The sequence below is a fragment of the Podarcis gaigeae genome (genome assembly GCF_964106915.1).
Source record: "Podarcis gaigeae genome assembly, chromosome: 8".
Classification (NCBI taxonomy): Eukaryota; Metazoa; Chordata; class Lepidosauria; order Squamata; family Lacertidae; genus Podarcis; species Podarcis gaigeae.
Window position 1 is genome coordinate 55,370,398 of NC_139684.1, and position 20,283 is coordinate 55,390,680.

Here is a 20,283-nt window from a genome sequence, read left to right on the forward strand (position 1 = left end):
TCCAGAAACGGTGTTCAGAAGGCCTGTGATTTATTTTACCTAGAGGTAAAAAGAGATGCCCATCACAGTCACTCACATACTGGATATCAAACTTACTCAATGTCTTCGATCGTGTGGCACTGATGCAATGCTTCAGCCAGGTGCTCCATTCCGGGGGGAAGGAAACTGCAACAGGTTAACCTGGAAATTCAAAACCATTGCAGGTTTAGGGTAGTCAGCAGCTTTCTGTCCACTGAATGTAACCTGGCCCAGTCATTTGCAACCACAGGGTGGCAAATGAGACATAAATGTAAGATGTCACCACATGGCTATAAAATGTCAAGAGGCCATGGCACAAACAAACAAACGCTCAATCTTAATGCAGAGTACAGGCAGTGAGCATTTTGCGCACGTCCAACTGACGTGTGGCTGCCAATGCATAGTTTTGGACCTGGAAGAGGGCAGAACAGGGGTGGGGCAGGGTGGGCTTATGCAGGGTGGGCTTACACCTCTGTTGACGTGTGCAGGTGCGAGGAATGCAACCCCTGCACAAATTGGAGAGCTGTGTTTTGGTTCACATTATGGTTCAAGAAGTACAATTTTGACTGGTTTACATTAAAATACAAACTGAACAGATTTCTCTCCCCCACACTTGTGAGTCATAAGTTCCAAGCCCCCTCCTATATACTATTAGAAACTCATTCATTTTCTGAGTCTGGATTAAACCAGTTTTATATCAGTTTAACTATCATGGCTTCACCAAAAGAATATTGGGAAACGTAGTTTGATGAGGGTGCTGATAAATCTGCTAAATTTTAAGATATGCTGCAAAGGTTAGCATGTGCATAGTAAATTACACCCACTGTTTTGGACTTGTTTCATTCCCCTCCCTTAGAGACACTGAACCATTTTTCATAAATAGGTTTCTGTTTACATATATTATTTAGTGCCTACAGGATAGTTTTAAAGTCATAGTAATACAGAACTCCACCCGTTTTAAATTGCCAAGCTGGAGAGACTTTGCAAAAATTTACACTACTGGTATTTAACTCTAAAAACCTGTATTCAAGCGTTTCTCGATCACAGAAGAGAGTTGTGTATAAGAAGCCCAGCGTGGAAAATGAAACCATTTCACAATAAAGAGGGGATGCGTGTGACGCTAGAGAGGTTCAAATCCTGGAAGGTGCTACTCAGAGACACACAACAGATACACAATCCAGAGCACACAGCGATTCACACCTACCCAAGTTTCTTCAGTGATGGAAAATGTGGCAGTGTGTCAGAGATGGTTTCTGCTTCAGCATCAGTGAACTGTACCTGAGACCAGCTGGAATGACAAAAGGACAGGTGTGATATACTCACAAGTAGTCGCTGGGGAAAGCAGAAAGCTATATATCAATAAGGCAGTCTTGTTACATAAAGGCATGTGTCATTGGGGGGCCTACGTAGAACAATATTTTTAAAGTGGGAAGCCATATAAAGGGAAGCCATACAACATCAAAATGGTCTCATTTCGTCACCCCTTTAAAGCTCTCCTGTGAGGGGTTAAGTGCTAAGGCAAGGCAATGCCTCACACCCTCCCATGCCACCCATCCCTAGAGAGACCCCATGGAGACTTCCAATGTCTGGTGATTTCAAGTCTGGCTGCAGCCAGCAGCACAGCAAGCAGCTCTCTGTGATCAAAACAAAAAGCAAACAAACCCCACTGTGGGAGAGACACCCCCTCCCCTCCACACACTCACTTTAACGCCCAGAGTTGTCTACAATTCTCAATGAGCTTGGGTAGAAAGCAGACTCCTTTGGCTTCCAGTTCACACTGATGCAACCTGCAGGCCTCACACACACAAAACACACAAAGAGAACACAGAAGGGCAGCTTAAGCAGAAGTTGCCTATTCATGGACAAAGGGCGTGGAAACCGGGAGGACCCCTGATTTTCAAATTAAGCTGAAAATTGATTTCCACCACCGCCACCCTCGTGTAGGGTTTCTTTGTAGTCCTTTGGCCACTTTAGTGCATTGGAATGAATGAAAGTTTAACTATGTCATGAGCGCTGGGATCATGGTATAGTACAATGGACAACCATCACACCAGCCAAAGAACAATGACTTCCTCACCGGCTGACCATGGACTCCACTTTCTCTTCCCGACGAGGAAATTCCTGTTCCACTACGAAGAGGGCCTGGTCTCTCCTTAGCCTAGCCAAAAATGGAAGGAAAAAATCAGGAAAGCTGAAACAAGTTTGCCCTGCCTTGTAGAGGCTGCCCAACAGAAACTGAAGAACAAAGTGCTATTCATGCTTTACTTGTGGGTATGGCAGAAGAAAGTGGAAACGTGTGGAGAAAGTGGAATGGGGCCCTTCACCCCACCTCCAACGTTGGATACGTTGCCCCTCCCTCTGACATATTTGCATTGTGTGGGCTTGAATGCAAGGAATCATAGAAATGTATAGTTGGAAGGGGCTCCAAGGGCCATCTAGTCCAACCCCCTGCAATCCAGGAATCACTGGCAAAGACAGAGGTAAGACAAGAGGTATGACCCAGCTCCATCTTCTCCAGGGAGATCTTTTCAACACACTTTGTGGCCTTTTGATCTGGATTCATTTCCCATAGTACAGCCAGGCATCTCCAGAGGTTTTGAACTATAGAGCCCAGCCAGCACAACCACAACCACAGAGGAGCATATGCCACAGTGGCTGCACCTAGCAACAGGGAGCCTGAGGACCCTCCAGATGTTGTTGGACTCTCGCCAGCCCCAGCCGACAAGTTTCCCACCTCAGCCTAACCTGTTTTGGACCACAGCTCCCATCAGCCTCAGTCAACATGGTCAGTGCTCAGGGATGCTGGGTGTTAAGAGTCCAGCCAGATCTGGGGAGCCACATGTTCCCCATCCCTGATCCAGACTTTGTTCTGAGATCCATGGCCAGCTCTGTTGAAATACAGAAACATGTTCTTAGGGAGAAAATTATCTCCCTTTAAGGTTTTCACAGGATTTGTTCACCATCTTTTTCTGCCAACCATGTATTTTATTCCTCAAAGAACAACTCAAGGAGGCAGGCACACAGAGGAACTTATTACGTGATGGCTGTGATGTTTCCCTGGACTTCTGCAGCCAACTTCAGAAGGATAATGATGCTTTCATCTTTCACCCAAGGCTCTTCGATGCTGCAATGCAAAGGACACACATATGTTGCTTTGTTAGAAGATTGGCCCATGTGAGCCCTCACCTGGTTTTGTTTGCCTGTTTTTTGTTTAAATACAGTGCAAAGTTCTATGTACACTTACTCGGAAGTGAATCCTGCTGAGTTTGGTGGGGCTTATTCCCAAGCAGGGATGCCAGAGGGTTTTGCTTTATATGCATTTAGAAGCAAAACCAACTAGGTTTGCACTACCCAAACTAATAAATGGACCAAAACCAGCTTTCCTTCCATTTTCTTAATTTTGCAATATAGTTCTTGGCCCGAAAAAATGTACAACAATGCATATATAATGGCATAATTAGGTTAAAATGCATATAAAAGTGTGTGTTTTGTGGGAAATACTCATACAAAAATAATGTGAACGTTGAAGGCTGGAAAGAGATTGACCTGACCATTCTTATTCCCAGGCAAGTACTGGGAAGTTTAGTCTCAGATGTGACAATAGATGTGGAGAAAGGCAAAAGCAACCCTGTTTCCCCCATCTCCACCCATAATGTGGAATTTGGCCCCCAGCTAAGATTTGAGTTAGGTCTCCAAGACAACTGCCCAGACAAACACAAGATGCAGCAACACCCACCAGCTTGGTGGCTTTAAAAGTGCACTAGAGAAATCCATGGAAGGAAAAAAGCTATCAATGGCTACCAATTACTACAGCTACATTCCGTCTTCCCTGCCAAAGGCAGTAGTGGTTCTAAATACCAGGTGGGCAGAATGCTGTTGTGCTCAGGCTTCCCCTCATGGACTTCCCATGGGCATCTGGTTGGTCACTGTGAGAACAAGATGCTGGACCAGATGGGCCCTTGGCCTGATCCAGCAGGTTCTTCTGGTGTCCTTACAGTTGCACGGGAGCAAACCTCACTGAATGGGAATTCTTTTAAGAATACATGCAGAGGAACAGACTGTGTTCTGCTGATCTGCTGAGGGGAACCTGTGTTTGCTGAATTATAGGATGTAGCAGGACATTTTTATGACCCACATTTGCAAGAGCAACAGAAATTCCAAATACAACATCTTAGAACATGTTTTCAAGAGGTTACAAGGGCTGCAGTGGCTGTGCACCCCATGTAACTGTTAGATACACCCTAAGCAAAAGAATAGAAGCAGAGTGGAATCTCTGACAGCTTGAATTCAACTGGATGACAGAAGAGAAATGCTTACCCTATTCTTAGCATGCCCTCCGATTTCCTTAAGGCTCTGAATAGATCTTCTGCACTGCTGAGCATCATGCCATTATTAGCTGACCTAAGAGCAAAGAGAGCAAATCCTTTGAGGGTGTCTTATTATTACTCTGTTCTTAAAGGAACCAGAGTAGTGTTTCACGTCAATCAGAATGGGACTAGTGTTTATGACAGAAGTAGCAAAACTCACGTGAAGTTGCTCAGAGCAAGGCACTTGCCCAGAGAAGAGGATAGCACCGCCAGATGTTTTGCTTGGAAACAGCACTGCTTCATGCTGGAAGAAAGGAGGAATCAAGTCAAGTGAGCTCCTTTGGGGTAGGTCAAGAACTACAGTGATTTCTAAAGGCAGTCCATCTTTAGAAACACAATGTTTCTGCAGAGATCCCTAGATGACTTGGAAGGAGGGTCAAAGCTCACTAACAGAGTATCTGCTTTGCGTACAGAAGGTCCTAGGCATGGGAAGGGGAGAAATCCAATTCACAGTTAAAAGCAAATTGATCCTGCCACGTTTGAAAATTTGCACTCGGCCTAATTTTGCTATGTACTTCTCCAATCAAACAATGTTTGCAAAAATGCATGGGGGTGCATAAAAATGACTATATTGGTGGAAATATACAGATATGAACTTTATTGGGAGAAATTGCTTTGAGAAGTTGCATACAAAAAGGTGATTGCAGTGGTACCTCTAGTAAGAAACTTAATTCGTTCCGGAGGTCCATTCTTAACCTGAAACTGTTCTTAACTCAGTGGCGTAGCGTGGGGGGTGCAGGGGGGGCCGGCCGCACCGGGCGCAACATCTGGGGGTTAGGGTTAGGGGGCGCAAATCCACGGGTTAGGGGGTGCAAATCCACGGTTTAGGGGGCGCAAATTACTTGCCTTGCCCCGGGTGCTGACAACCCACGCTACGCCACTGTCTTAACTAGAGGCATGCTTTCACTAATGGGGCCTCTTGCTGCTGCTGCGCCGCCAGCACACGATTTCCGTTCTCATCCTGGGGCAAAGTTCTCAACTCAAGGTAACTCTTCCAGGTTATCGGAGTTTGTAACCTGAAGCGTTTATAACCTGAGGCGTTTGTAACTTGAAGTACCTCTGTATTAGGAAAAAATTGCCCATAAATGCTGAAGAATTTTCATGATTTAAAATAATAATAATAATTTGCAGATTGCTTCATAAATTTGAAGAACTGAATTTAAGATTGGAAAAATGAGAAACAGAGAGAACCAAAATAGGCAGGTCCTCCCACCCTTAGTTCCAGGTTCTATATCTAGCATTAGCTAGCCCTTTCCCTTCTATGGTAGATTCTTTACTTCATAGCACAGTGCACCTGACAGGTGAGGGCAGCATTTATAAATAAAAATAAAATTGGATTCATGCTCTGTTATTATGTGTGTAAGAGTTAGCATGGTCTGCCTTCAGAGAAGCCTCCCCCACCCTTGTTTTGGCTGGTTTGTCGGTCAGTCATGTTTCTTTTCTGAGCACGACTGCTGCTAGTAAGGCAGAAAGCTGAGAGAAGCAACTCACAGAGGGTGGCAACAGGCAACCTCATCTGAGTTAACCTCCACTGTGTGTCTGCATCAGAATTGACTGGGTTGTTGAAACACATCTGATGCAAGGATACAGTCAATTACTCAACCAAAGCAGAACTTCATTGGTAGGATAGGAAGGAAGGCAAAACAAACAAACCACGCAGAGAAGCAGCATGCTCCCTCTTCCATGGATGCTTTGGGCTTACGGAAGTTCATTAACTTACTTTTCACTGCAGGCTAGCAGTTCAGTCATGCCTCTGGCCCCTGACCGCCACTGACATGTGGCCCCTGAAAAGCCCTCCATAGAATGTAGACTTTGGGCTGAAAAAGATTCTCCACACCCCTGCTGTAAAGACTGTCCTGCTCCATTTCGCAAGGGGAGTAGAATAATGTTCAAATAATTACCTCAGGATCTTTTGAGGTTTATCTTCTCTCACTAGGGTGATCAGCAGTGTTGCCTCAGAGCACAAACTGCAAAGAGAAAGACACACATTTTTAGAAAAACAAAAACAGGTGGGAGGCAGCTTTAAACGTTGTTCCACCAGTGTTTACTCTCTGTTTTTCAACATCCTTTTGAAACAATCTTACTCCCCTCTCTATTATTCCAACACTTCCCTTTCTGAAATACCTCTGAGTAGCTTTCCACACCAGTCTTTCTTGAGTCTTTCCTCCCATCAGATGTCAAAGAAATAAACAACTATCTGACGTTTAGAAGACATCTGAAGGCAGCCCTGTTTAGGGAAGTTTTTTATGACGGATGTTTTAATCTCTGACACTATTTACTGTAACCATGTTCATGCAGAAGAGTAGAGGCATTTGCAACATAAATGTGCACTGGGACAACTATCGATAGCAAAGCTGACTGAATAAAATAGTACCTTAGACTGCATATCAGAAAACACATTTGAAGCCTACCCATTGCTTTTGATTAGAGAAAGGTGTGAGGCCACAGTCACACAATACATTTAAAACACTATGGCACCACTTTAAACAGTCATGGCTTCTTCCCCCAAAAGAGTTCTGGGAATTGTAGTCTCTTATGGGTGCTGAGAGCTATCAGGAGGCCCCCAGATTCCCATCACAGAACTACAATTCCCAGGGTTCCCTGAGAAGAGGGACTGGCCGTTAAACCACACTGGGAATTGTAGCTCTGTGAAGGGAATGGGGGTCTCCTAGCAAATCCCAGCACCCTTCACAAACTACATTTCCCTTAATTCTTTGAGGTGAGGCATGATTGCTTTAGGCGGTATCACAATGCTTTAAATGCATGGTATGAATGTGGCCTTTGAAGGGAGGAGCTTATGGTGGGAGCCCCAGCCCTCAAAGTGCCCAGCCCTCTTCATTCCACACATGCACGGCAGTCAATCAAGCCACTTCCTCTATCTCCCACCCATTTCTTTATGCTTTCTGCTATGCTCCCATTAGGTGCAATTGTAAACTTTGCCTCCATATCTGAAAGTTCAGCCCTTTCTGAATCCACATTAAAAACCCTTTCGTATTAAGTTATCCCCCAACCATATATATGAGGTCCAGTGCCAAAGGCCTTCTGGCAGTTCCCTCACTGCGAGAAGCAAAGCTACAGGGAACCAGGCAGAGGGCCTTCTTGGTAGTGGCACCCGCCCTGTGGAACGCCCTCCCATCAGATGTCAAAGAGATAAACAACTACCTGACATTTAGAAGACATCTGAAGGCAGCTCTGTTCAGGGAAGTTTTTAATGTGTGACATTTTAATGTATTTTTAATCTTTGTTGGAAGCTGCCCAGAGTGGCTGGGGAAACCCAGCCAGATGGGTGGGGTAAAAATAAGAAATTATTTACACACACACACACACACACACACACACACACACTCCAACTCCAGTTTAGTTCCAAGGGACAAGCTGTATGTGTTGGGCTTGGGGAAGAGAAATTACAAGCAATTATACCTCACGTGAACTTCAGCCACATTTTGGCACGTGGCAAAGACATGAGCGAGATGGAGAATGCCATCTTGTGAGACCCCGTTGTGGTTGATTCTATGCAGAAGGGGGAAGAGGAAAATGTTTCAGATTATTTTTCAGTGTGGTCTACAACAGTGTGTGCAGTTTTTTCCATTCCATTCCTAAGACTGGTCAGATACCTGCTCAACAGCCTGGACCTCCCACCCAAGGCAAAAGCTGCTTTGTCCATTGTAAAGCAGATCAAGAGGGATACCAGAAGGAAAGGGGGACAAGGTAGCAGAATGTAAACAGTCTTTCCATAACCTTTCTGGGATTATATCCACCACCCTAACCCCTGATCAGGCAATGGTCCCCGTGACTCCTGGGTGCCAGTCATTAACCTAATGGCATTCAGGTACTCAATCTTGACAGGAAGATGGAGGGTCTTTAATATACTTAGACCCCCTTCCTCACTGACACACAAACGCTGCTTATTTTCACCTTGCGAACAGTCAGGCTCTTGAACACACTGATTCCTCCTTAGGTTGCTTTGGGGGTTCCCTCGGATTAGGGCTCCCCCTTAAATATTTCATATGCTTCTGAGAACCTTGTTATTCCTTCAAGCCTGCAGACACCTCCCCCTAAATGGCACAGCCATTTTGGCTGCATATGGAACGGCACTCACAGCCTGAACATTGGAATGATGTTCCACCGGGGATAGGATACCAGAAAATTGGGGTGTGGCTGAAACATCGGAGGCGACTACATGTTACAGTGCAACCCTTCACCTCACAGGCTGGATGTTCCTTAGAGATACAAACCTATGGAAAACAAGCGCAAAGCTTTCCAAGCACTGTGCTCTCTCTTGAAGGTGTTTCCCAAGATTTATTGTCAGCTCAAAGTTTGTTCCAGATGATGGAAAGCACTTTATGGGATGATTTGAGAATGTCAGTAGCTGTTATTGTGTATGTGCAAGTTAAAGAGCCAGAAGTGGGCTTAGGGCACCTCCCACCCCCAATCCCATAGCTATCCCTCTTGCACCCACTTACTTACTTCATCAGGCAGGGAATGTGGGTCCTGGGCAAATGTTCTAAGAGGCAACTTAGTCCTTCACTGCCAATATGGTTTCCAGAAAGACTGAAAAGGAAATAAGCAGACAGAGCTCTCCTGGATTTGTATACAGAAGCCACCACAACAGTCCATTATACATTTCTACGGTGAGTCAAAGTTAGTGTCCCAGCAATGCCCGAATAATAGAATCATTGAATTGTAGCGTTAGAAGGGACCCCAAGGGTTAACTAGTCCAACCTCTTGCAATACAGGAATCGCAGCTAAAGAATTCCTGACAGATGGCCACCCAACCTTGGTTCAAAAGCCTCCAGCAAAGGTGTGGCATGATCCTGGCTCATCGTGGTTGATGCATTCATAGTCGCAATGGAGATGACACTTACTCCAGTTCTGCAAGACGGTCACACTTCTCAAAGATGGGGCACAGCTCTATGATCTCGCACTTGCCAATGCCACAATCAGTTAGTCTGTCAGAGGGCAGACAAGTAAGAAAGTTAGAGGTTAGTCTTTTAAAAATTAATAATAATAATGATGATGATGATGATGATGAAAGATGTGATGGAAATGTAAAAGAAAAACAATAAAGGCTGGTGAAGTTTATCCCATCCTTCAAGAGCATGAGCATTTCTAAATTTATTTAGGTGGACTGAGAACAACATGCTCAAAGCCAACGATCCAAGAGGATTTCCAAAGGGCCAGGAGGGAAAACCCACCATGTTTGAAAGAAGCAAAATTGTCATGAAATAAGGATTATCGGTTTGCACATACCTGCAGCATATTTCTTGGCTTTCTTTACTTTTCACAAAATGCAGAAAAGCATTTTCACTTGATCTATAAACACACAAGGAAATACCTTGACTAGGACCTGAGGCAGCCTTCAACCAGACGCTATGGCACTACAACCCACATCCTCCCAGATGACTGGCTATTGTGGCTGAGGCTGATTGGATTAAAGTTAAGGTTATTCCAGATCCCTGCCTCCCCCATCTCTGATTTCCACCCACTTCACTTTCGGGGGGGGGAGTGCTAAACAAGGAGGATGCACATCCAATTGCCCATCCCAAAGAAAGCACAGGAGAACATCTGCCGTTTTGTGTATTCTAGTCAACTCCACTGAATTTCTGCAGCTGTTGGGTGCAATGAAAAAGAAAACTGTAGAAATAAAGGGATGGAATTAAGAACATAATAACTTAAGAAGAGTCCTGCTGGAGGAGGCCAATGGCCTGTCTAGTTTAGCATCTTGTTCTCACAGTGGCCAATGAGATGTGTATGGGAAGCCTGGACCTGAGCACGACAGCAGTGCTCTCCTCTCTAGTATTCAGAGGCAGGATGCTGCCGACACTGGAGGCAGAACATAGCCATTGTGGCTGGTAGCCATGGATGGTTTCACTGATCTAAGGATTAATATTATGGAGCTTCTTCACCTAGAATTGCAGCAGGAGTTCTTTTGACTCTTGGGGATCAAGTTGGAAGGGGAGAGGAGGTCAGAAGTTATCCATGTCCTGATATTCCTGGAGTCTTGACCCTCTTACCTGACTTCCACTCTGCAGATTCTCTTACACTGGTTAACTGAGTTGGCCAGCAAGCAAACACAATGTGATGAAAACTTGTTCTCTGTGATGCTGTAGGAGAGAGGTGGGAAGAAGCAGAAATGTCCAAATGCTGAGTTGAAAATAAGTCTGTGGATCCCAACTGTCAATAGATCAACTGTGCATATGGAGCCATTGCAAATATGGCAGTTAATCAGCAAGGTCAGTAATTCATTATTTCTATTACTATTTGTTACATTTATTTATTACTTACTACAAATAGGTCTCAAAGTGACTTATAATTCTGAAAGCATGCATGATACCAAATTCAAATTAAAAACATATTTACTTCTTGGTGTGTTTTGTGAGTGTGTTAAGAAGACACACCAAGGTGGCATCTCAACATCTTCAAGAAGCTTTTTTCAAATGTTGGCTGAATTGCAGTGATTCTCTCTCAAAGAACTGAACACTCACTGAACGAGACAGTGTACCAAAAAAGGGGGTCAACATGTTAGGGTTGACCACGGAAAATTCCATGTAAAAATGGTTTGAGTGAATCAGCCCATATTTAAGTGTTTCCCAGTATTGAGAATATAATGTAGCAAACCTGGGCAATCTTGACCAATGTGGTGTCCTCCAAGTGGACTACAACTGGACCACAATTCCCACCAGTCCCAACCAAGTAGGGATGGGTGAATCTGTCAACTTCAGTTTCCCTCAGTTTCTCATTGCCCCAATTCTCCCCCACCCCTCATTCCAAGGCACAGGTCCTCATGATATTTACCTAACATCCTTCCCCTAACCCACCATCTTAAAAGATAGAAGGGCCGGCCCTATCATTTGACAAAGTGCAGTGGCCTCCTCAGAAGCAAGCTGCATTTGTGTGTCATGAAAGAGCAATGAATTGTGAATCTTCTCATGTATTTTTATTATTACCGATTTTATTTTTATTGCCAGGGAATAGGAAAGATGTTTGTGGGTTTATTTGCCTCTGGCAGCCTTGGACTGTGAGAGGGGGAAACAGAAATAATCATATTTGGGTCATCCCTGGGGATCTGGCACGTGAAGCTTCCTTGGGCTGAGTGAGACTGCTGGGCCACCTAGCCCGACAATGTCCACTCTGACTGGTAGCAGTTCTCCAGCAGAGGCTCCCAGACTCACCTTAAGAGCTCCACACTGTTGAAGTAGGGCAGGAATTTCAGAAGTCGTTCAACACTTTGATCATTAAGCGAGTTGCCAGACAAGCTACACAGCCAGGGTGGAAAATTCAAAACATTATTATTACCAAAACATTTATATCCACCTTTCCTTTGCATAACGCATTGTGGAGTACATGGTTTTCCCCTTCTCCATTTGACCTCACAACAACCATGTGAGGTAAGCCAGGCTGAGAGACTACAACTGACCAAATGTCACTCAGTCAGCTACATTGGCTGAGTAGAGACTTGAGCCCTGGTCTCCCAGGTCCTATGCCAACACTCTAACCACTACGCCACATGTTCTACAAACTTGTTGGAAGAAGGAAGTCTACTATGAACAAGTATGATGGGGAAAAGCCATGCCCAATAGCTTCATAAAAGGGGCTAAGTGTAGGGAAGGAATTCAAAACTTTGGGTGCAGCCTTTGTGAAGGCCCTGCCTCATGTCCCTCCCAAATGAGCCTTAGAATTGACAGAGCTGCAAGAAGGACCTCTCTAGAAAATCTGAGGACTTAGGCAGGCTCATTCTATATTCACTTGCATTATTTTTTCCTACCAAAGAGCAGCCTATTCCCAAATTGCATTATGGGAGGATTATGCATTAAAACACTGGATACCAATAGGAATTTAGTTTTGCGTTCTTATTGTATTAATCTGGCTACATAAACTGAGCAGGTCTATAGGCTTTAAATGAATAAGACTGGTTCATTCACACAATGCTTAGTTGACCTTGATCACTTACTTGATCTTGGTCAGTCCAGAACATGTACTTAGATGTTTAAACAATCGGTCAACATCCTTTAGGTCCATCATACTTTCCTTGAGACTGAAACACAGAGCCTGATTAGCACTTCGAATATTTAAATCAAAGTTTAGCAGAGCTTTAGTTCTATTTGATGGGTCTATTGGAGAAAGAGATGAGTTAAACTGAGGGATTGTGCATGTCCTTTATTCAGGAACCTATAACATCAGTAAAATGTAATTATATTTTGTGGGGGGGAATGTTGAAACAAATTAATAATTATTGTTGTTATTAGTAGTAGTAACAAAATGTTGAAGCAATATAAAATACTTATAATAAAGTAAAAATTAAAAAAAATGCTGAAACAATATCATTTTCACTGAGATCCAGGCTAACTTCTGAAGTCCAAGCATCATTTTTTATTTTTGTTAAAAACACAAAAAGGTATTTTCTGTAAGTCTGTGCAGGATTCCAACAATGGAAGAAAAGGAATATTGTTTGTTTGCTTTATTTAAATGCTACTGCATCTAAATGATATTACAGTAATTGCGGTGTTGTATTGTTGTTTTTAAAATGCTACTGTGATTATTGTGAGGCACTTTGAGCTCAGCATTTGTTCTTGAAAAAAGCAGAACACAAATATCAATATTTTTGAAAGTATAAAAGAACATTTGGGAGATCCTGTTATGGCCGCTAGCTGACTATTCCTTTGTCAGGTTCCTGGCAAGTAGTCCAGTGGGAACCAATGAGAACCAGTGGTTATGAGATGGTCTTCTTGTAGCTGGGACTCCCCCTGTGTTTCCAAATGAGATATCCAGTAGAGCTTGGGGGAGGTGGCACCTTTACTGCTAATGTGCACCATGTTAACAGTTTTGCAATAGAGAAGGAAGAAGGGGAGGCAGCTGGCTAAATGCTGATTGCTGCAGAAGGGATCTCTGGGGATCTGATCTGCTGCCTTGCAAGGATGCTCATTTGCACCCTTGAGCCCCTCCATCCAATGCTCAGGTTGTGTATATATGTGAATAAAGCCCTATATCCTAAAAATACTTCATTCCAAGGAAACAGAAGCCAGGATAAGCACTCGGATCCCCTGGAGTATCTCACCTCTCAGAGATGGCATGCAATAGAAGTAATCCATCAAGCAGACACTACATTGCTGCTTTACTCCTAACACAGGGCCAGGGAGAGAGACAGAGAGACACACAAACACACACAGAGAGAAGCACCTTACCAAAAGCAGCGGTCATAGATTGAGTTAGGTACCGAATCCAGCAGCTCCCTTTGATGCTCACTAGTCACACGGAGCATTTGGGGACTGAAAAGAAAATCTACCAAGTTAGTCAACTTGAAGGGACATTTGGATTATGATTCCAATGTTCTCCTCATTTGGATTTCTACCCTGGGGAAGACTGGAAATCTCAGCACCCTTGTCTTTTTCTTCTGGAGTGAAAAACCAGTGCATTATGAATCCTCCATTCTTCTCCATCGCTCCATTTTCAGTCACTGGTTTTTGTAGAATATCATCTACCCGCAGAAAGTTCTTCCTAACGTTGATTAGGAATCTCATTCCTTGTAGTTTGAATTCATTTGGTGGGGTCCTACTCTCTGGGGGAGCAGAAAACAAGCTTGCTCCATCTTCCATGTGACAGCCCTTTAGATATTTGAAAAATAGCTCCCATATCACCAGGCTACACACCAGGCCTAAGGCTTGGTTTCTAGACCCTTTATCATCTTGGTCATCCTCCTCTGCCCATGTTCCAGCTTGTCAATATCCTTCTTAAATTGTGGTGCCCAGAACTGAATGCAGGACTCCAAGTGGGGTCTGGCCAAAGCAAAATAGAGTAGTACTATCACTTCCCTTGATCAGGACACTATGTTTTCATTGATGCAGGCTAGAATATCATGAGCTTTTTTTGCTGCTACGTCACACTGTTGACTCACATTAAGTTCATAGTCTGCTTAGTCCCTTGGATCATTTTTACATGTATAGCTGCCAAGGCATGTGCCCCCCAATCCTATATTTGTATACCTGATTATTCCTGCCTAAGTGGAGAACCTTTCATTTGTCCCAACTGAAATTCATTTTGTTAGCTTTGCCCCAGTTCTCCAATCTGTTAAGCTCATCTTGAATCCTGATTCCATCTTCTATGGTCTTAGCTACCCTTCCCAGTTTGGTGTCACCTGCAAATGTGATTAGCAGCCCCTCTATTCCTTCCTTCATCCAAGTCATTTATAAAGATGATGAACAGCGCTAGGCCGTGGACAGAATCCTGCGGCACCACACTGGTCAATGGTCTTCCACCCCAAAGTATACCAACAGGAAATACCTTTACCTTATTCTTTCCCCAAATGTTAAGTGAACTTTCTGGGTGCTTCCCAAACTGTAATGAGAAAGAGATTAGAATATCAATGTGGAATTCATGAATTTGATTGAATCTGTTTTAACTACATGCGTTAGAATACCTTGGTAAATTAGATATACAGTTGCTGTTGTTTTTAATAAGTTACTTTTCCCCCAATATCTTTGCAAACAATATTTCCCTAGGAACCCCTGTATTGTAGTCTTCTTTTTTAAAGATGGATTCAGTTTTACTGTTTTGTACCACAGATATAGTCATTTTTCATTTTAGTCAACAATTAGGTACATTCGATAGTGCCTTTTCCTAAAATGATATATAAATGTTTTAATGTTACTGGAGATATTTTATAAGCTGTTGGGAAGATATGAAGGAAAAATAGGTACCGAGGGGAGGGGTAGTCCTACAATTGTTGTGGTTGTTCTTGCTTACGGTTCTTGCTTGTTCTGCTTATCTGCATTTGTATTTTTTACTACAAATTTAATAAAAATACTCTTTTTAAAAAAAAAGAAAGAAGGGTCAAATGAGCAAAACTGTGACCAAATGCAGGAATGTTATTATTTTTCAGACTGCTCTGGCAGGAGAAACAGCTGCTGGACCTACCATAGCTCCATGGACGTCATATGTTCCAAGTCAACGAAGCATTGCACCAAGCGAAAGGCCCCGTCCATAGACATGTTGTTATGATCCAGCCTAGAAAGCATGAAGGAGACCCAAGTCTGTAGCAGAAGAAAACTGCTATATAGAAAGTGCTCAGATCAGAGGTTGGTAGTACTGCGACCCCAAATGTAGTTACAAGGCCCCTGGTCCAGGGTAGCTGAGTTCTCCACAACAGCACTCCTGTTAGTGGCTGGAGAGTCACTCGGTGGTGGCATGTTCCCATTAAGACCGGCAGGGATGATGGGAGTTGTCGTCCAAAAACATCTGGGGACCCATTAAGGTTGAGAAAGGTTGTTCTAAGGGATGCATTTCCAAAATGAGCTACGGTTTCTCGTTTTCTTGGGAATGTTAAATCGGGGTGCTGTTGGTTTTGTTACATAAGCTGTAGCTTGGATAAAGGTGGGGATTTATTTGATAAGCTCTTGCTTTCCCCAATAGGGCTGTTGCGAGTATAAATGCAACATGTAAGGCACCTTGAGCTTCATGGAGAAAAAGGGGAGATATAAATGCAAGAAACTAACTAACTTCGCCCCGGCTACAACCCCAATCAAAATCCCCCTATGCCTGCAATTCACAACAAGTGATGTCCAGTTAATTGTACTCGGTGCTCTAGAACTATTCAGAGTGTGGCAAACCTGGGATATCACCCAATGGTAGGAGAGTTCCCATTGCCATCCTTATGAAAATCCTACATGTACCCCTGGAGTCCTGATTCTCACTGAGGTGGCAATAATTTGGGCTATCCCACTTCAGCCTGGACATTTGGGTTGCACATGCCTGAAAGGTCCTCCATACCAAATAAATTATACCCCACAGAGAGAAAAGTAGCAGTTCAGAGAGAAGGCTCACAGCCTTGCCTTCTCCCCTTGAAATGCTTCATTTCTATGTGCAGGGAATTCTATGGGTACACACTGCCTCCACCAACCATTATGTCAGTAACAATACAGTAATATAATACACTCCATCAAATATAAAATGTCAAAGAAAACAGACAGGCTCAGCAGATGAGACAGAATAATGAGACAGTAACATTATGTACTCAGAACAAAAGCCTACCAGGACTTTTTTAAAAGTCTTCACCATCTGCTGAAAAATAGCAAGAATGAGGGCCAGCTGAGCTTCCTGAGGACTCCTCCACAAAAGCTCTCCCCATCTGTGGGACGCTCTCCCCAGGAATACACCCTTGGCACCAGCTGGACTATAATTTCAGCATCAGGTAATAATGGCTTTATTATCCCAGAGATATGGGCAGCGTTGATTGAATGGTTACAGCTACTCAATCTAGACTTGACTGAACGTCCTTTTACAAGTGTTATTGTACTGAAGTTGTGTGTTGTTTAATAAGTTGTTACTATTTAGTATTTTTATTGTCTTATAAACATTGGAAACTGATATCAGACTTCTTTTAGTATAAAGCAATATATGAATCTAATAAATCAGATCAAGGAGTTCCACAGTTTGGGGGCAGCCACCAAAAAGGCCCTTTTCCTCTTGCATCAATTTGTCTCCTGTCAGTCAATTAAATACAGAGAACCTGGACTTTCACTTACGTTAAAGAACGTAATGCGTTCAGATGAGGAAGGAGCTCAGCCACCTTCAAGACACCTGCGTCGCCCAGAGAATTACTGGACAAGCTACAATTGAAAGGAAGGCAAAATTACTTTTCCACTTTGTATTTATACATTATCATATAGCTTTTCTGGCAGAATGAATTCTATTAAGTACAATTTATTTTCATTTCCATTCTTCCTCATGGAAGACGGAATGATACACAGCAAGGGGAACATCAACGAACCCAAAAAGTAGGGGTGCCTGTACACCCTTTTCAGACATTCATGACATTTACATGGAATTGTTTGTGTTGGCGTGTGAATGTCAATGTTCACCAAAGCCTGGTTATTCAGTGCTAGGCATAAGTATGAAAATAAAAAAGGAACTTACTCTAACTCAGTTACACCAGTGCACCTCCTCAAGGCCAAGCACAAGTTCTTCAGATCTCCATCCTGAAAATTATTGTCTGTCAAGCTGCAAGAGAAGGCAAATCATTCTCCAGGTGCTCTAAAACCAGGTGTGTTTTCACCAGGGACACAGAAAGCTGCTCTAGACTCAGAGTCAGAGTGTTTGGTCCTCCAGCTTAGTATTGTTGACACTGACCAGCAGCTGCTCTCCGGGATTTAAGGCAGGGGACATTCCCTGCCTAACTTGGTTTCCCTCCACAGGTTGTTAGAGATCAGCTCCCACCACACCTTAACTACTGGCCCTGCTTAGGGATGTGGGTGAAAAATGATTCCATTTAAAGCCAAACCTATCGAATTTACACTTTCCAGATCTCTACAAAGACCAAAACACAGCCTTCTTTCCAAATTCACAATTATCCACATTTTGCAATGCAGCTCTCCAACCAACCAGTGTTTACAAAAATGCAGGTATTAGGAGGAAAGGGTGCATAGAAGCAAATAAGTTAGTGAAAAGCAACATACAAAATGCATTATATTAAGAGAAACTGCTTGGAAAAATGTGTGCATAAGTCAAAACCATACACAAAAATATCCCCATTGGGAGAATTTCACACTAAATGCTGAATAATTTTCAAAGTTGGCTCTAGGCCTGGGGACAGAATCCCACAGATGTTCTGATGTATTAAGATAGGCTGTAAACAACAATTATTTGGAGAGGTAAAGTGGCACTGAAATTATTTAAATAAAAGGAATAAAGAAAAGAAACATGTGGACTTTAATATTGATTTTTTAAAAATTGTACATTAATGCAGAAATGAAACAGACCTATGAGTGAACACATGCAATATGGACATGGACCCAGAAATAAACTGATCTCAATCTCTACTGACAGACCAGCAGGCAGAAATGGGCAGTCTCAGGTGTTCTGTGCCTCAATGACCAAGGAGTTGGATCACAGCCAAGAGTTTATAAGGCCAGGTAAAACCACCATGGCCCTTTGCACCACCTGGCCTCTACTGAACAGAGAACTGCAAAACCACCTTCTGGCCATCCTCAGTGGTGGTGGTGCTGAAGTCAGGAAAAGCTACTATGCTGAGGCAGAGGAAAAAGGCTTCTGGATCCCTCTGCCAATGTCCCTGATATAAGACCCCCAGAGCCTGCCTTGCAACCATGTTAACATGCAGTGAGCCATTATACGACTAAGAAATAAACTGTAAGCAGAAGTAACTGAGGTCACCATACCGTATTTTCCTCGCTGTTGCCGCCAAGAGATGTCCACCTGTGCTTGATAGGTCAGTGTTAAATGAGGAACTCCTGCAGTAAGGACAATATGGGAAAGCATTACTAAAGGGGGATAGGGAAGGGGAAGGAAGGAAATATACAGGTTTGGGATGGGTCATAACTGTTTAGCAGTAGCAATATGAACATGCACAACTGACCAAGTTTGCAAGTGTGGCTAAGCCAAACCTTGGTTTATTGCAAATGAGCGAGCAAGAGAAGAGATCAATAAGGCTTTGCCCTTCCTCCAGACCTTTTCCTGCTTTGCTCTGTGCAAAGCCTTGGCTTGGCTTACTGGACTACCTGAACTTGGGCTTGTGATCCTTCTCACTCCAGAAAGCTACAAGCAAGGTTTATGATGACGTACCTGGGCTGAGCACCGCCAGCAATGTCTTTGCCAACAAGGGTCAAGATTGCAGCTTGGTGATGAACACTAAAGATAGGAGAGAGAGAGAGATTTCCATAATGCCACACCTGGTTTAATTGTCCACAAACCCAAAATCTGCTTGCTGAACAGGAGGCTGAAAAGACTGTAAAACCAGAGCTGTTGTTTCTTTTCCTAGCCCTGGGCAAAGTTTGGATCGGGGTGGGATGTCTGCATGGAATATAGTTTGGGATCATGCCTGCTGCTGTCCCTGTTCCCTTCAATGTGGGCAAGTCCCATGCTTTTATGGTGACATATGATTCTAGGATTAAATAAGGTTGCAGTCCTAACATCACTCTTCTGGAAGTTTAACCCCACCAAATTCCATAGGAGTTACTTCTGAGGAGACATGGTAATGACTGCACTGTAATATATCAAATAACTAAAATGGATAAAATCAATCAGGATTGCTTTAAACTGAATGACAGCCCTAATTTCAACCATGTGGAAATACCCCGTGATCATTCAGAATGAGCAGAGGGTATAGCCAGTGGATGTTGGTGGAAGGCGAGGGACCAAACATAAACTCTGCCCCCCCCCAATTCCCTGTATTTTCTTGGCTTCATTAAAGGCACTGCAACCTCCTTAAGTAAACCAAGCATCCCTGGTCTTGTCGAGACTGTTAGGTAAGTCCCCATCTCCCTAAAGATCTCTCCACCCCCGCAGTCAACTAGCCAGTAGGAGAGCCAGTGTGGTGTAGTGGTTTATTCAAGGTTAAAGGCAACTATCTGTTTAAGGAGAAAGGCACTTTCCTTCCAGGCAAAAGTACATTCAGTGTGTGGGCCTGAGCTTTAAATGGACAGACCCAGGCTGGCAGAATTTTACATATCATGTAGTGGAAAAGAGAGAAATGAAGAGAGCTGTTACGCCTTGCCTCCTAAAAGTTGCTTCTACATGCCATGGAATATCACAATGACTTGGTGCGGGGAAGAGGGAGAGAGATTGTGTTGTCAGTAAGAGATGAGCACCTTTTCTTGATCGAATGTATGCTTACCTGGCGTTAAGCTTCACTATATTTGGACAAAGACTCATTGACTCCAGGAGATAGAAGGTGCTGCTCAGAGACAGCTGGTTGTTGTTTAAACTGCAGGAAATAAAACCACCCCCCCAAAAAAACCCAAACACATTAGCTTCAGGAAAGTCCTGCAGCAATGAATACCACATTACTGGAGGTTTTAATAACATAAAGGTAGAATATGCTATATGTTCTTAGATTAAATCTCTTGAATTTCTACTTTAAAATAATTTCATGCAGCAGGGCTGCTGCTGC

General features: G+C 43.4%; 1 protein-coding gene across 3 annotated transcripts in view; it reads right to left on the reverse strand.

Moving 5' to 3' along the window:
• NLRC5 (NLR family CARD domain containing 5) overlaps positions 1-20,283 on the reverse strand; it is a 53,426-nt gene that overhangs the window by 10,523 nt on the left and 22,620 nt on the right. For all 3 annotated transcript variants that reach the window (XM_083751393.1, XM_083751394.1, XM_083751395.1), the window contains exons 15-37: positions 20,008-20,097; positions 18,957-19,022; positions 18,554-18,625; positions 17,295-17,378; positions 16,904-16,987; positions 15,297-15,386; positions 14,670-14,717; positions 13,568-13,651; positions 12,337-12,420; positions 11,558-11,641; positions 10,400-10,489; positions 9,636-9,698; positions 9,251-9,334; positions 8,853-8,936; positions 7,806-7,895; positions 6,287-6,352; positions 4,546-4,629; positions 4,336-4,419; positions 3,056-3,142; positions 2,096-2,176; positions 1,722-1,805; positions 1,223-1,306; positions 97-180 (exon numbers count right to left, since the gene is read on the reverse strand). In XM_083751393.1, coding sequence (XP_083607519.1) covers positions 97-180; positions 1,223-1,306; positions 1,722-1,805; positions 2,096-2,176; positions 3,056-3,142; positions 4,336-4,419; positions 4,546-4,629; positions 6,287-6,352; positions 7,806-7,895; positions 8,853-8,936; positions 9,251-9,334; positions 9,636-9,698; positions 10,400-10,489; positions 11,558-11,641; positions 12,337-12,420; positions 13,568-13,651; positions 14,670-14,717; positions 15,297-15,386; positions 16,904-16,987; positions 17,295-17,378; positions 18,554-18,625; positions 18,957-19,022; positions 20,008-20,097 — 1,851 coding nt within the window. The remainder of the gene's footprint in view (positions 1-96; positions 181-1,222; positions 1,307-1,721; positions 1,806-2,095; positions 2,177-3,055; positions 3,143-4,335; positions 4,420-4,545; positions 4,630-6,286; positions 6,353-7,805; positions 7,896-8,852; positions 8,937-9,250; positions 9,335-9,635; positions 9,699-10,399; positions 10,490-11,557; positions 11,642-12,336; positions 12,421-13,567; positions 13,652-14,669; positions 14,718-15,296; positions 15,387-16,903; positions 16,988-17,294; positions 17,379-18,553; positions 18,626-18,956; positions 19,023-20,007; positions 20,098-20,283) is intronic.